The sequence below is a fragment of the Schistocerca americana genome, chromosome 9, assembly GCF_021461395.2.
Source record: "Schistocerca americana isolate TAMUIC-IGC-003095 chromosome 9, iqSchAmer2.1, whole genome shotgun sequence".
Taxonomy (NCBI): domain Eukaryota; kingdom Metazoa; phylum Arthropoda; class Insecta; order Orthoptera; family Acrididae; genus Schistocerca; species Schistocerca americana.
Genome location: NC_060127.1, coordinates 174,559,681 through 174,576,734, shown reverse-complemented (window position 1 = coordinate 174,576,734; position 17,054 = coordinate 174,559,681). Strand labels below are relative to the sequence as shown.

At 38.3% G+C, this 17,054-nt stretch overlaps 1 protein-coding gene across 1 annotated transcript in view; it reads right to left on the bottom strand.

Annotated features, from left to right (window-relative positions):
* Positions 1 to 15,752, bottom strand: part of LOC124550788 (cilia- and flagella-associated protein 58-like) — a 145,757-nt gene extending 130,005 nt beyond the window's left edge. Inside the window, exons 1-3 of the mRNA XM_047125511.1 lie at positions 15,714 to 15,752; positions 6,631 to 6,846; positions 6,361 to 6,509 (exon numbers count right to left, since the gene is read on the bottom strand). Coding sequence (XP_046981467.1) covers positions 6,361 to 6,509; positions 6,631 to 6,846; positions 15,714 to 15,752 — 404 coding nt within the window. The remainder of the gene's footprint in view (positions 1 to 6,360; positions 6,510 to 6,630; positions 6,847 to 15,713) is intronic.
* Between the last annotated feature and the right edge of the window lie 1,302 nt (positions 15,753 to 17,054).

The following is a 17,054-nucleotide window of genomic DNA, read 5'->3' as shown; positions in this document are numbered from 1 at the left end:
TCTGTTGTGCCATGTCTATGGGGTTGGGATATTATATTAGACTTGACAATGTTAATGGTAATTGGTGGCCAGATGCTCCTCCTGATACCACTACTTCCCCCTGTTACAGAATTTGTGTAACCCATCTGTGTCCACAGTAAACCTCATGGCCAAGGGTGAGAAAGTTTTCTAAATATTTGTGTAGTATAGGTGCACATATAGGATGCAGGTGCCAGCCTGGTATTTACCTAATGGTATGTGAGAAACTGCTTAAAAACCACATCCAGGCTGGGTGGCTCCCATTATTAATCAGCCAGGGAGATTCGATCTGAGGCCAGTGCACCTCCCCATGTTCCAGAAGTAGGCATTGTAACAGACTTAGCTGTCTGAGTGGGTCTGATTTTGCTTTTTTAATTGTTAATTTGATTTAAGAAAATGACTGAGCTTGGCTATCAAGTGAATAGACTGAAGAAATTTCCATTTACGCTTTTGGATTAAAGAAGACCACTCACCGAAAGGCAGGAATGTTTAGTTGCAATAGGCACACAAAAAAGAAAGAAAGAAAAAGAAATTATGAGGAATGGCTTGGGGATGTAAATTCCTAAGTAACATTTGAATCTGTTTAGCAACTGGCTATTCATAAGTATTTAAACTTGTTGCAGTGGCAAACTTTCACTCTACATTCAAAAGATATCAGTGAATTTCTGTCACATAATCTCATGGAAAATGGGGTTGTACACCTGTCCAGATTAGACAGCAGTGTGAATCTGCTTGTAATAACTCATTGTTATATGCAGAATGAACTGTGATGGCAAAGTGCCGTCACTAATAGTGTCATCTACCACAAATTAATAACCCAACTGGTAAACTGAACAGCAAATGCATCTTTTCCAAGTGACATCCCTAACATTTAGTTCCACTTCATTTGAGAAATCATGGACCAGTCAGTAGATTGCTTTAGTACAATAACTACACTGAATGAAAAAAAAAATCATAACCCCAAGGAGTTGTGCAACATAAATAAAATTTGGTACGCATGTTTCTACATCTGAAAGATAATGTCTATTCAAATTTCACACCATTATGAGGATGCAAATCAGTCTTGCTTTGAATACACTCTGTAACGATCATGAATGTTAGTTACCTTTGAGATTGGACATGGTGGGTTGAAGATAGTCAAGAATGCCTTTATGGTAACAGAGACACTATTTAAAAAAAACTCACTGAGTTTGAAAAAGGTTGTGTGACAGGGCTATGAGAAGCTGGATGTTCCTTCTGTGATACGGCAGGAAGACTTGGCAGGAATATAGCCAATGTACATGACTGCTGGCAGTGGTAATCATTCTGTACAGCAAGTTAGGTTACAACAGTGGCATTTGAGTCAGCGTTAACCTGTCGGAAAACACCCACGGAATGCTGTTCGTGAAAGGCATCACAACAGTTCGAATCACCTGACTGATGTACAGATTTGCAGTCGGGGTACGTGGGATGAACACGAGAGTGCTCCTGCTGTCGTAAAAAATTGCACCAAAGACCAGAGGACCACGAGGCACTACTGAGAGAGAAACCATTGTGTTCAGCACATGGCCCTGGTCCATTGTACTGCATCTGCAGGAACAATTTTAGCAGCAGTTGGCACCACAGTGGCACAATGAACTGTTACGGATTGATTATTACATGGGCAGCTCCAACCAGAAGCCATGTAGCATTCATTCCACTGACCACAAATCACTGTCATTGCAATTCAGTGTTGTGAAGTGAGAGCTTTTTGGAGGGCAAGGTAGAGGTCTGTTGTGTTTTCTGATGAAAGTTGGTTCTGCCTCGGTGCTAGTTATGGTTATGTGTTGATTAGGAGGAGGCCAGATGAGGACTTGCAACCAACCTGCCTGTGCACTAGACACACTGGATGTATGCTTGGATTTATGGTCTTTGGTGCAATTTTCAATGAGAGCAGGAGTACTCATGTGGCTCCACATGCACCCTGACTCCAAATCTGTACATCAGTTTGGTGATTTGACCTGTTGTGCTGCTATTCAGGAACAGCATTCCACGTTCACCCACATACCGCTGTTGTAAACCAACATGCTATGCAGAGTGTTAAACATTGACTTGGCCCTCTCCATCACCAGATCTGTCTCCAATCGAGAACATATGAGACATCATCGGACAACAACTCCAAGATTTTCCACAACCTACATTAACCATCCCTGTATTGACTGAGCAAGTGCAACAGGCATGGAACACCACCCCACGAGCTGACATCCGCCACCTGTACAACACAATACATTCATGGTTCCATGCTTCTGATCAACATTCTGGTGGATGAACCAGCTATTAATGTACCAGCCTATCATATTTGCAGTGGCTTCTCTTACTCTTACATTAACCAGTGATCTTGCAGTGCTGATCATTTAAATATGGTACTTGGTGTTGCAAATTTTTTGTTCTGCCCGCATATAAGTTATACAAAAGTGGTACAGAACTATGAACAAAAATCTTGTTGGGGGAAGATGTCATACTTTTCGCTTCTGCATGAAGCATTGCCTTTGCATGAGTGAGTGAGTGAGTGTGTGTGTGTGCGTGAGAGAGAGAGAGAGAGAGAGAGAGAGAGAGAGAGAGAGAGAGAGAGTAGCATTTACATGAGTGTGTATGTGGATGTTGTCTAATTTGATGGCCTTTCTAACTGAAAATTTACCTCTTTGACCATCTGGTTGTTATGCCTGCCTGTGCCTCAGCATCTCTACTACGCAGTGAGTAGAAATCTATCCTTTTCATAATATTGTCATTATTCCATCATGGCTTTTTCAAATGGGAAATGTTGAGATTTTCAAGGCAAAAGTAAACACACTTGTTTTTTCAAGGTTACTTCAAATTTAGAACTGATGTGTATGATCAAATCATAATATATTTTATTATTACCACTATTACAAGTTGGGCTACTAGACATCTCACCCCAAAGAGCAGGGTAAGATGGCAAAACCAATTTAATTTGTTACCATGCCAATTTTATTATATATTTTACTGTCTAGTAACACAAGATAAATGTTTGTATTGCAACTACCAACCATTCTGTGGTTGATATTTACTGTTTCACAGCGCAGTTGCTACATACATCTTCTTTATTTGTGCATGTTCTATGAAGTCACTTCGTCCAGCAAATGCACTAAATCCAGTCCATTTATAGTCAGTATTTTTCATAGAAGATTCTTTTACACACAACACAGTCACTGTCTTTAGCAGTCAGTTATACATTTCTTCCTCATCTGGTGGTTGAAGGACTCCTTTCTGGTGTCAGTCCTTTTCTGCTGAACTGTTTCAAAATTCATATGATTTCCTAGTCTGTCATCACTGATGCAGTTTCCTTCCCCCTTTTCTCTGGTATTTCTGAAATTGGTATTGGTGCAATCTTTTCAGATGAAATTGAGGCAACACTTGCATTAGATGTAATTTTTGCACTTACAGATTCATTAGGACCAATGGGTTTTGCGTTGCCACATCAACCAAGAATGTTAGTTCCATTATGATACTTCATCATAATTTCTAGGCATCATTTGCAAAATAATAAATGTACAAAAAATACTAAGAGTGTCCATCTTACCCCAAAGAAAATGTGGTGTCTTTCCCAGGAACTGAGGTGAGATGAAAGTTGAAATATGTGTCACAGTATATCAGCAAACAGGAAGTGTCTGGATGCACACATAGTTCAAGACTGGAGTGCATGATGAACAAATGGTTAAAATTGGTAAAAATGTGTAGACACCACTATTATTGTTTTTAAATAGGCCTGCAATTATTTTGCATCATAAATTTAAATTCATATCACAGTTTTCTAGCTCCCGGATGAAAAATTAGTTACAGCTCCACCAACCATTTGCCCCTTGAGACTTGGACTCAAGGAAGCAGTGGACAGCTGCTGCATTATCTTGACATACTGAAGCAGCAAGAGCAAATAGGCATTATATCCCACTTATCATTTTCCCTCATTTCCCTCTGACATTTATTGGTTGATGTATAAAATTAGTTTATGTTTCATAACTGGTACGTCAATAGGCATCGAAGGGGGATTCTGTGACACAGATTTTTTTATTCATTGCAGCACTCTCATGCATTTATACAAATGATCATATGTGATTCTACCAAACTGCAGGCTAAGACTAGTCTGTATATCTTGCTAAGTGTTATACTGTGTTCTTTACAGACACAACTTGCCGTGATATTGGCTCCAAATATGGTCATTTCTTTCTGCTTGATGGTGGTGTCTTATAAGGAATGCATGTCTTTGTGGAACAATTCCAGATTGAGCCCTTAAACCTTTCCCTACCACTTACTCCTAAGCATCATTATTAAGCTGCAGGGAATGATCCATCAAATCAGTGGCTAATTCTGTGGCTGCCCTCTCCTCCTTCATCATCACATTATAACTGTGGTTGGAGTATACTTCATCAGCATCTATCACTATTTCCCAGAAAAGGGGAACCACATTTCCCCCTGCAAAACTTAATCATCTTAGCAGCACACCTATACTCTGTGTATAACCAAGACCTGCAGTGACTTACTGTGAAAACATTGAGTTTTGTAGGTGGAGTGATTGTGGTAGACACTGAAAAAGGGGACACTTTATACAGTAGGTTTGCTTTTCTACACTTAGACCCAAATGCATCAGTCACAAATAAAACATGTCATTTTCAGTATAAGAGTGAAAAACAAGACAACATGAAATTCCCAAAAAATGTGAAAAAATATAATCTCCAGGAATTAACATCTTCTCTAATTAAACAGGGTGGCAACACCATTCAGCATGGAGAGACAGATTGTACAATTCTGCAACTTGCTGACAGGGCTGCTCAATGACATGTCAATCTGGCAATATAAGTTTGCCATTGCTATCTTGTGTCATTCAAATGTTGACTCATTTGTAAACTAGACTGAAGATACACATGTGAAACATTCAAGATGAATTAATCTCAAACATATATGAATGTGAAACTTCCTGGCAGATTAAAACTGTGTGCCCGACTGAGACTCGAACTCGGGACCTTTGCCTTTCGCGGGCAAGTGCTCTACCATCTGAGCTACCAAAGCACGACTCACGACCGGTACTCACAACTTTACTTCTGCCAGTACCTCGTCTCCTACCTTCCAAAGTAAAGTTGTGAGTACCGGTCGTGAGTTGTGCTTTGGTAGCTCAGATGGTAGAGCACTTGCCCGCAAAAGGCAAAGGTCCCGAGTTCGAGTCTCGGTCGGGCACACAGTTTTAATCTGCCAGGAAGTTTCATATCAGCGCACACTCTGCTGCAGAGTGAAAATCTCATTCTGGATATATGAATGTGTTTATAGCAAAAAAAATAACCACTGAATTCACAATGAATGCTCCAGGGAATTGACTTGTAGGAATTTTAGATATTTGTTACAAATTAGACTTGTTAAATTTGGTTTTGAATGCATTTAGCTTAAACTTTAACTACAACTCTAAAATGGAGAAGTTTTAGTCACATAATCATTTGGTCTGTTTTATTCACTTGGTGTTGGTATAACACAATGACAGTTTTTAAAAATATTTCTGAAATAACCCATATATCATGTCAGAGATTTTAATTTATTTAATTTTGAGAAGTGCTAACCAATGGTGTTTTGTGATTAGTTATTTTTTATTCATGTGCATCAGGGTTATTGCAATAGCTATGATGTTTTACTAGTTCAGATTTTTTTATTTCCAGTGCCAGGCTAACATTACTGGTATATGAATGAAAATAATATTTTTGAGTATATACCCTTATTTCTGTAGTTGTCAGTCATTCTGGACACTTGAATACATTCATTGATATCTGAATATATCTTTCAATCAATAAGCTAAAAAGATGACATCAGTCATCATATAAATACCAGAAACAGATGTATCTAGTAGATACTAATGAATCACATGTACCTATTAGCCAACAGAGTAGAGCCTACTCTACTCACAATTAATTTTGAGTGGTTAGCTACCACTAATTTCAGATACAGTAAGTTCTTCAGGATTGTACACCTGCAGACATGGTAGTACAAAAAAGGCAGTTTTATAAATTCAGAATTTTTTTGGGACCTTTGGTCACATCCCTAAAACACTATATCAAGGAATGACTCACAAAGTAAGGCATGAATGAGAGTGGAACTTTAATCACTAATAAGTATGAAAGAAATAATAGATTTACATTATGAAACTTGAAAAAAATGAAATCATAAGTAATAAGATAGGAAGAAAACACTATACTTTTGTGAGTGAACTGAATTAAATAATTTAACCATTTCTACAAAGAAAAACTCAGATTAATACTTTCATTAGCACTTATTTATGAGCCAGATCTTTCTTAAGTCTTTAAAACATTGTAAACCATTGCTCACTCGTCTGACTGTTCTCCACCCATTTCTTTTTTCTTTTCAATTTCCTGCTTCAGGTGAGCAACTTGTTGACGTAAAGTTTCTATTGCTTCATGTGCATTCTGTTCCCGTACATGTGCAGCATCTGTAAGTCTCCGGGATCTCTCTAATTCCTGCAGTGTACAAATCATTGAAAAAAGTGAGATAATTACAGAATTATTTTTAACAAACTTGCTAAAAAGATATGGTCTTCCAAATCAACAATCAGCACTTATAAGCATCTACTGCACCAACCTGCTTGAGTTTTGCTATGATCTCCCTATCTTCTTCCACCTGAGACATTGTTGCCGAATATTTTTTTCTAAGCATCTCCAGATCTGCTTCAAGCTTCTCACATTTTTCTGCAAGACTCTGCTCATTTGCATGAGTCTTGCTAAGCAAATCAAAAACATTAGTAAATGCTTGTGCATATTTTTCGAGGTCATCCTTTCTTGCCAATTCAGTAACTGCCTGGAATAACATATCAGATCTTTTATAAACATTTCATTAATATCCTATAAAGCAAATAAAATGTTAATATAAGTACAGAATTTGACATATGTTGTTCAGTGTTGAATATATGAAGGCATTGTGATTTAACTTCTGTGTGTCCTAAGAGTTTCAAACTAGCTTACAAGCTCACTGACAAATCATTTAAAAATGAGCTCAAAATTAGTTTCTTCTTGCTTTTTGTTACAAAAATATCTCAGTACAAAATGAAATAGTTGACATTTTAAATAAATAATGTGACCATCTGTCAAAGACTGAATAAACTACCTTATGCACGGCGGACTGCTGTGAGATGTGCAGGAAGAGATAATGAGGTTCTGGAAGTTTCCAACGGTGATGCGGAGCCATGCTGTCTCTAGCACTGTGGAAAGCCATGCTAGCTTTCTCAGTTGAGGATTCATGGGATGAAAACCCCAGTCATGGAGAGCTCACAAATTCTCCATTAGAATGTAGTTCGGTGGCCAGGGGACCACGGTAGACTTATCCTGGTGCTCGTACACTGTAAACTGTGAGACACATTGGATTGCTCTTTTGCTAGATACCTTTGTGCTGAGGGAAAACAAACTGGATGTAATGGCAGCATGTCATTCTCAATGGAGAGAAGTCTTCCGAAGTGAGAGTGATTTCAGGGGTGCTGCAGGGGAGTGTCGTAGGACCATTGCTATTCACAATATACATAAATGGCTTTGTGGCAGACATCGGAAGTTCACTGAGGCTTTTTGCAGATGATGCTGTGGTGTATCGAGAAGTTGTAACAATGGAAAATTGTACTGAAATGCAGGACGATTTGCAGCGAATTGATGCATGGTGCAGGGAATGGCAATTGAATCTGAATGTAGACAAGTGTAATGTGCTGCAAATACATAGAAAGAAAGATCCCTTATCATTTAGCTACAATATAGCAGGTCAGCAACTGGAAGCAGTTAATTCCATAAATTATCTGGGAGTACACATTAGGAGTGATTTAAAATGGAAAGATCATATAAAGTTGATCGTCGGTAAAGCAGATGCCAGACTGAGATTCATTGGAAGAATCCTAAGGAAATGCAATCCGAAAACAAAGGAAGTAGGTTACAGTACACTTGTTTGCCCATTGCTTGAATACTGCTCACTGGTGTGGGATCCATACCAGATAGGGTTGTTAGAAGAGATAGAGAAGGTCCAACGGAGAGCAGCGCGTTTCGTTACAGGATCATTTAGTAATCGTGAAAGTGTTACGGAGATGGTAGATAAACTCCAGTGGAAGACTCTGCAGGAAAGACGCTCAGTAGCTCGGTACGGGCTTTTGTTGAAGTTTCGAGAACATACCTTCACTGAGGAGTCAAGCAGTATATTGCTCCCTCCTACGTATATCTCGCAAAGAGACCATGAGGATAAAATCAGAGAGATTAGAGCCCACACAGAGGCAAACCGACAATCCTTCTTTCCATGAACAATACGAGACAGGAATAGAAGGTACCCTCCGCCACACACCATCAGATGGATTGCGGAGTATGGATGTAGATGTAGATGTAGATGGTCCCCAAGGATAGGTGCATACTTGTGTTGATCCATTGTACCTTCCAGAATAACAAGATGACCCAGGGGATTCCCTCCAGCTTGGACCCTTCAGATGATCGTAACAGGGCGTTTGCTTCCAGAAATTTCCCTCTGTACACACCAACAGCCATCTGTCTAATAGAGCATTAAACATGATTCACCTGTGAAGATCTCCCCCCACCACTCGGTGGATGTCCAATGGTGGTACTGGCATACAAGATGCAGCCTTCATCACCAGTAAATAGCAGTTAGCACTGGTGCATAAACTAGAACCAACGTTTACTGAATGATCATTGAAGAGGCATTGTTGGCAGCCTCTTGGTTGATCTGAACAGTCAGTTGCTTAACAATTGCACATCTATTTGCCAATTTCATCTCTGCACCTATCCTTCACCTGTCATATATGACCTGTGATGCACCACAGTTGTCTCAGGGCCTGTTATGGATGGCCTCATTTTGCTATGCATCGTATATCTTTACCTAGGTGGCATGTGAACAATTTACAGACAGTCATTTCAGAAATGCTTCCACCCTTGGCCTGAAAGCCAATGATCAAGTCTTTTTGGATGATAGATAAATCGCCCCATTTCCACATTATGAGAATGAGTGCACTGTTTTCCGCATCCCCTGGCACAATTTGTATAGCCTCCATTCCTAGTGCTGCCAGCTCTGTCTATTGGTGGTTATTGCACATTGACATCAAATATAGGTGGCGGTTTAGATTAGATTAGATTAAATTAATACTAGTTCCATGGATCATGAATACGATATTTCGTAATGATGTGGAACGAGTCAAATTTTCCAAACATGACATAATTAAGTTAATTTAACAACATAATTAAGTTAATATAACAACTTTTTTATTTTTTTTATTTTATTTTTTTATTTATAATTTTTTTTCTTTTTTTTCTCAATTTATATCTAAAAATTCCTCTGGAGTAATTTCTTCTTAAATACTTGTTGGTTATCTGTCAGACTTTTGATACTATTTGGTAAGTGAGCAAAGACTTTAGTGGCAGTATAATTCACCCCTTTCAGTGCCAAAGTTAGATTTAATCTTGAATAGTGAAGATCATCCTTTCTCCTAGTATTGTAGTTATGCACACTGCTATTACTTTTGAATTAGGTTTGGTTGTTAATAACAAATTTCATAAGAGAGTATATATACTGAGAAGCTACTGTGAATATCCCTAGATCCTTAAATAAATATCTGCAGGATGATCTTGGATGGACTCCAACTATTATTCTGATTACACGCTTTTGTGCAATAAATACTTTATTCCTCAGTGATGGATTGCCCCAAAATATGATGCCATATGCAAGCAATGAGTGAAAATAGACGTAGTAAGCTAATTTACTAAGATGTTTATCACCAAAATTTGCAATGACCCTTATTGCACAAGTAGCTGAACTCAAACGTTTCAGCACATCATCAATGTGTTTCTTCCAATTTAATCTCTCATCAATGGACACACCTAAAAATTTTGAATATTCTACCTTAGCTATATGCTTCTGATTAAGGTCTATATTGATTAATGGTGTCATACCATTTACTGTATGGAACAGTATGTACTGTGTCTTATCAAAATTCAGTGAGAGTCCATTGACAAGGAACCACTTAGTAATTTTCTGAAAGACCTTATTGACAGTTTCATCTGTTAATTCTTGTTTGTCAGGTGTGATTACTATACTTGTATCATCAGCAAAGATAACTAACTTTGCCTCTTCATGAATATAGAATGGAAAGTCATTAATATATATTAAGAACAACAAATGACCCAAGACCAACCCTTGTGGAACTCCATTCTTGATAGTTCCCCAGTTTGAGGAATGTGCTGATTAACATTAATGTGACTGGACCATACATAAGCAATACAGGGGCACTGTCAATGTTTCATGGGCACAATAGAGGTGAAAAACAGACCAATTTATTTTATTTTATATACATTGGATGTATCATGACTACTAACAAAAACAAACAAAATATATGATAATAGAAGCCAAAACATTTTATTAAACATGTGCCCCAAAATGAGAAGTTCTGCAATAATTGCAAATTGTGGTTGCATGCTTCCGCTGACTTCAATACAAAATATTGTCCTAGATGGTACAAATGTATTTGAAATATAAGATTTTGGCTCATGTCCCCATGTAACTGAGCTCAAATTTTACCAATAGAATTTAGCTGGGAAGTGTGTTACATGCTCAATGGGGCAGCAACACATTTTGTTTCTGATGTGATACTCCAGTTAAAATTACTTTGTGATTGACATCTGAGCAAGGTGAGTGGTAGGGGCTGGCCACCAGCTGACCATAGTTTATTCTCAAGCACCATGTCGTCACTCTGTTGACTGTTTTGCAGGAACATGCAGCATCTTGTGAAGTGTGGCTGCCCGCACACCAGCAACACTGCCCCACCACTGCAGTCTTGTCAGTCACAAAGGAATTTTAATCAGAGTATAGATGAAATTTAGTTCAGCAATATGATCCAAAATGGATAAATGGAGCAGGATCTGTACCTTGGTCTCCTAGGGCACCTGACCTCAGAACTCTTTTTTTTTTTTTTTATCTATCTGGGGTCATCTTAAAAGTGAAGTGTACTGTACTCCTGTTGAGGCAGTTGAGGAACTAGACCAGTGAATTATACAGTCTTGACAAGATTTGTGAAATGATCTGGGAGTGTCTGAATTCATAACTCACTGTAAATACAAATGCAGTATTGCATCCAAGTAAGGGGATGACATGCACAGCAGCCCCTTTAACAGGTCTGGGTCTACAGTAAATTATAGCAACTCAGGCACTGAAGTACTACTACTGTACTGTATATGGATGAAATTAGAGCCCGCTTAGATGGGGCTTTGGATACATTTGGGTACTAACAAGCACAGTGTTTCAGACTAAAGTCAGTAGTGGCACATAACCAAATATTCATGATTATCTTACAAACTGCTCTTTGTGAACCCTTGTTTACTGGAACATTTTTGTTTCTATTATTGTATACTTTCACCCATGACAGTTTTCACTACCAATTATAGTACAACCTGTGTATGTCACTGACACATTGTGCATTCATGAAGCTAAGATGTGGACCGAGTCAAAACATAGAAATAATTACTTGGTAAAGAAACATAAAATACATTATTTCGAACATTTGAAAGACTGCCATGGCATGGCACTGCAACTGATTTACTAGAAACAGGTTCAAAGAATTTATTTATTTATCATATGATGACAGAGAACTGTAGGCAATTATTTCCAACAAATATATACATTTCTATATGGACACACACAATATCAACTTTGTAATTTGTTCATAGCTCTAAGTCCGGGTTGTAAATCCAGTCAGAACAATCTGCAGACAAAATGTGAAGGTCCTACATCGTCCCTTTGAATGCTCTGAGGGAACATTTAAATGTTATGCGAATGTACTGTAAGCTGCTGTACACCATAGTCATGTTTAGGGAAGGACTTCCATCCCTATTGGTGCAGCAATGTTCTACATCTACCTCCATTAGTTCTGATCCAATTCAATATGCACCATTGTCACTGGGGTAGGTGAAAAATTGCTGGTTACTCCAAGGGATATTTGATTAGTTGGTGATGCATCATGGAAGGCTGCTACTGCCATTGACTGTTCCAGGTTTCTTGCAAGTTGAAGTTACTGTTCCTCAGGCCTACTGCAGCATGCCAAGACAGTTTTCTTGAAATCAATTGCTGTGGTTCTGATAATGATATTCCTGAATGAATTGGCAATTCTAAGTTTTATCTATTCTTGCTTACATGTTCCACAATCATTAAGGTCTTGTTATATATGGTGGTGGTATATAACTAGTTACAAGAAGGCAGTGTGTGTTTGTGGGGCTGAAGCACATTGCGATGAGGCACATTGCTTGATACTACTATATATCAATTATTTTATTTTAGTGTTGCCACCGCTGTGTGGAACAGCAGTATTCTGCGACTGAGTATGAAAGAGCTGAAGTGGCACACCAGATAGTTACTGTTAACTTTTCTTCATTTAAGATCATCCCTTTTGTAACAACCAGCACTTAGTAAACATGCAAACAAGGCAGAAACAGTATCTTGACATTTGTAAATAGTGGTCTACAGGACCGCTGAATTTAGCTTTCTTTATCTTTATTACAATCTTTTTGTGTATTCTGTATGTTTCTTCCTTTCTTTTTTTCTATTTAGATTACTAAGGTGCATCACCCACTACAAGTCTTCCTGAATATGTATGCCTAAAAACTTCATATTGCTCACATTTTAGACATTTTTTTCAGTCAATGTGGAAACAGTTTTCGCAGGATGAAGATTTTTTGTGGAATGGAAGTTAACAACTACATATTATCATAATTTATGATGAGTTTGTTAGCTCTGAACAGTTGTGTCGACCTTTCCATTACTTTCCTCCATGTGTGATGTAATGACAGAATATTTGTATCATCTACAAAGAGTGCTGTAGTTTCATCGGTTATTATTTCTGCCAAATTATTTACATAGAGCAGAAATGAGGTTGGTCAAATGACTGGTATCATATGTGATTTTTTGCACATTATTGCAAAAATTGTAAATGATGTGTGCTTCTCTGTATTCATGCTTTATTACTATAATCAGATGGCAACAGTTAAGGTTTGAATAACTGGCTTCATATGTGATTTCTTGCACATTATTGCAAAAATTAGAAATGCTGTGCACTGCTCTGTCTTCATTCTTTATTACTATAATCAGATGGCAACAGTTAAGGTTTGATTGAATCCATATTTTATACTGCCCTCTGAGTCCATAATTACTCAACTTTACATGAGCATGTCATGATAAATTGCATCAAAAGCCTCATTAAGATATCATGAACACATTGCTTATCATCCAGTGTTGCGTTTCCATTTATAGCTAAATTTTCTTTGTTGACTTTCCATTTCTTACCCCATGGTGTGAATCGTTTCTCAACATCTCTTGGTAAGACTGTTAATCTAGTTGCTAGAACCTGAGAAAGCTGATACTGACCAACAATCAGTGATTTCACAGTTGGCACTCTTCTTGTGAAATTGTGTCATTCTTTTAGTTTTCAAACCATTTAGAAATCCATTCCCAAATGATAAGTTTAAAATCTCTGCTTGTGGATCTACAATAAATATTGCAATTTTTGACAATAATATATGATGTTTCATCAGCAACCACTGAAAATTTATTAGTAATCCCTTTATAATTTTAGACAGTTTCTCAGGCGTTCCAGACATATGAACCACATCATTACGTGACTTTTTGGGGCAGACTTTATTCTCTGACAATCTGGCCACTTATCTTTACATATAATAAACACTGCAATCCATTTATATAACTGATAAAAGAAATGTTTACAAACTGTAGAAATAACTGTGTAGGACAAACTATAAATGGTGAATGCCACTAAATTACTTGTGCTGTGGAAAAAAGATACATTAAAATGGGATGAATGTGTGAACTATACAAACAATAAATTAAGTATATGAAATACTGACTCCATCTTGGCTATTTAATGCTCCTTAGATACTTAATCAAGTTTTAAGCATCATGCCCATTTCTGAGGACATTTGTTGGAATAGAAGGATGTATGTAATGCGATGGTCGGAGCCAGTCCCAGTACTATATTACAGTTTTTTTAGCACTAAAGATTATAAACAACATGGTGACAACAATGTGATATCATTGGTGATTTTTCAATCTACCAATGAGTCTGTTACCACCATCACCACCAGATTTTTGCTTTCACAATGGTTGGCTTCTCCAACTCACAACCAAACAGCCACCTTCCATTCTAACTTACACCTCTGGCTAAGCCACAGATCAATTTGTCACCACACCTTCGGTTTTTTCTTTCATGTTCATTGGTGTCAACATGTCACAAACAAGTCACTTTCCAACATAATTCTGACCTTGGACTAAACTACAGACTAGTCTGCCACCAAAACCAGGTTTCTGCCCTCATATTCGTTGACTTTACCTACAATGAAATTGACATGGTTGCTGCTTGTTTCTCTTCTCTCAGCCAATCACAGCAAAGATATATGACCTCAACAACCGAGCACAGCACAGGGCACATGGCCAAGATTGTGGTTAGGCTGGGACCCAATAGCTCAACTTAACCTTAGAACCTTACTGTGGGGTTGTCTGTAACCCAGCCATTTTATTTTCTTAACTGTGCATGCACCACTTGCTTTTAGCAGACTGTGTATCTAATGAAGTACCAACATCAATCAAGGGTATTTTATATTTCGTTCTGCAGTTCTCTGTTTGGATCACATATGGGGCCATGATATTGTTTGCGCAACAGTATTTTATACATAGTACTCTGCTTTACTTTAAAATACATGTCATTTATAGTTATTAAGGTACTTATCACAGTATTCAGAACCATTATTGCCCCAGTAACTATTAATTTTTTAACATTTTCGGCCATCAAAATGCCATAATCGAGCGGGAGCCTTTTGGTAGAAGAAATTACGAAAATATTGAATGATGCCGAAACTGACAATACAAACCATAGTGACTTAAGTGATTTTGAGGAAACTAGTGTTGATGAAAAAGATGAAGGCACAGCTGACGAAGAATCAAAATAAAAAAATAAAATAAAAAATACGGTAATTCACTTCATAGTTAAATGGGTCACGTAATTCGTGTCATAAAAGTCTCATTGTGGTACTGGGGTTAAACTGCTGTGAGTGAATCTAGTAATTCTGTAGACTGTTTTTCCAACTGTTTGTCCATTTATTTCTGTGTGAGGATTACCTGGTCCCCTACTCTGAATGGTGAATATGGCGACTGCTACAGCTTTTGTTTTGTTTTAATTACAATCAAGCGATTTTAATCAAAGTACCCTACCGTACGATATTCATTGCCAGTTTTTTTCAAAGGTTTCTTTCTCGCCTATAAGCTTATCGTAAATAGACCATCTGTCCTAGATCAGTAATACAGAAGTGGCGCTACCTCAGGCCAGCTGTTAGCATTGCCAACTTACCTTCCGTTCGGACCGTAGAGTAGAGAGATTTACGGACTAATACTTAACTTTAGCCAATGGCACCTGGGAAGAGGGGGTTTAGCGTAATATCGTTAAGTATCGTGCACAAAACAGATGCTGAAGCTTACTGTTTCGTATTCCCTTTGTGCAGCTCCAAAAGGCGTGTCGATGTATGTCGTTTCCGCTTGATCTGTGCTTGACATCCCCGACTGAAAACACAAGAGCATTGTGATCAAAAGATCCTCAGTGCCCATGCAGCGTTAAACAATAGAAAAAATAGCCTTTGACACACCTCATCATCATCGTCCAACCTGTCGTCCTCTTTATCCATACTTAAGCCTGAGTAATACTTCTACGTGAAGTCAAAATGGTGAAAAGGATAAACTGAGATTGTCAGTACCGGTAGCTACGTATTTCCTACTACACCTGGTGACGCAGCGCGTAAGCGCGGCTCGGAGGGCTTGTTTGCTTACGTTGCTAAGACGACTTGACACCGCCGACGGCGAATCAGATGCAAGCCACTGCAGTTACCCTAAATGAAGACGACCTATGGCGGATACAGGAAAACCTCAAGGAGGGGGCGCTAAGGATATCTTGAGTTGTCCGTGGTAATAGCCAATAATCGCAGTTGTTCACTTTTTATTGCTTCCAAGCTATCGCGACGATTGTCGCTTTCAAACTGACTACCTGGCAGCGAGTCTCGCTTCCAGACGTTTATGGGGTGTGAAAACGACAAGCCAATATGTACCCAACGCATATTATAAGGGCGATGATGACGTCATCCGGCAATTTACGTGTGTAGAACTTTTATTGTCGATTCCGTTCCTTTCAAGCGCATTCGATAGAGGGCCTATATGGCAACAATGCCTTTTTAGGAACCTTTATTGAAAGTCACTCTTCCGGAGATATACGCATCAATAGTTTCCATACCTAACAAGTATTACGAATTAGGTGTGGGAAACTATTGTTACGTCATTAGTAAAAATATTGTTACCAGTCTCAACATTTCTGCTTCTGAATGTAAACTAGCTTCCTGTTCGGCGAATACTCCGTATTTATAACGCTACGTGTCGAAGGTTCTCTGAACAAGAAAACTGTAGAATATTCGCGACTTTTCTCGAACAAATGCGAGACAGAATAACGTATCGAGATCACTAGAATGGTCGCGACTTTTCTCGTAGGCATGTGTTAGACAGAAACGTATAAAATACGACGACGCGGACGAGCGTCCTACATAGGAAAGTACAACTACTTGATAACTCGATTCAGTCGGATCGACTGACGAAAGAAACGAACGAATAGCGTGCGGGCATCCGCCACTGAATTCTGTACCCTGTGAATAACGATAAAGTATACGAGAGGCTACTTTTCGTTGCACTCTACATCAGGTTTCTTCCCGTTATATAAATCGATGGAATCTGGATAGAAGGATTATTTATAAACCTCTGTGCAAAATAATTTTCATCCAGACAGGCTCTACGAAAGAACTATGCACGGCGCTAACGAACATACGTAGTTTCCAATACTGAAAAGTGACAACTGGAAATTTTAAGTTCTATATAATTAACATAGTATACATTTTAACTATCATAAAATAACAAGTGTGTTCCAGCCGAAGGTTGGAATTTTGGAA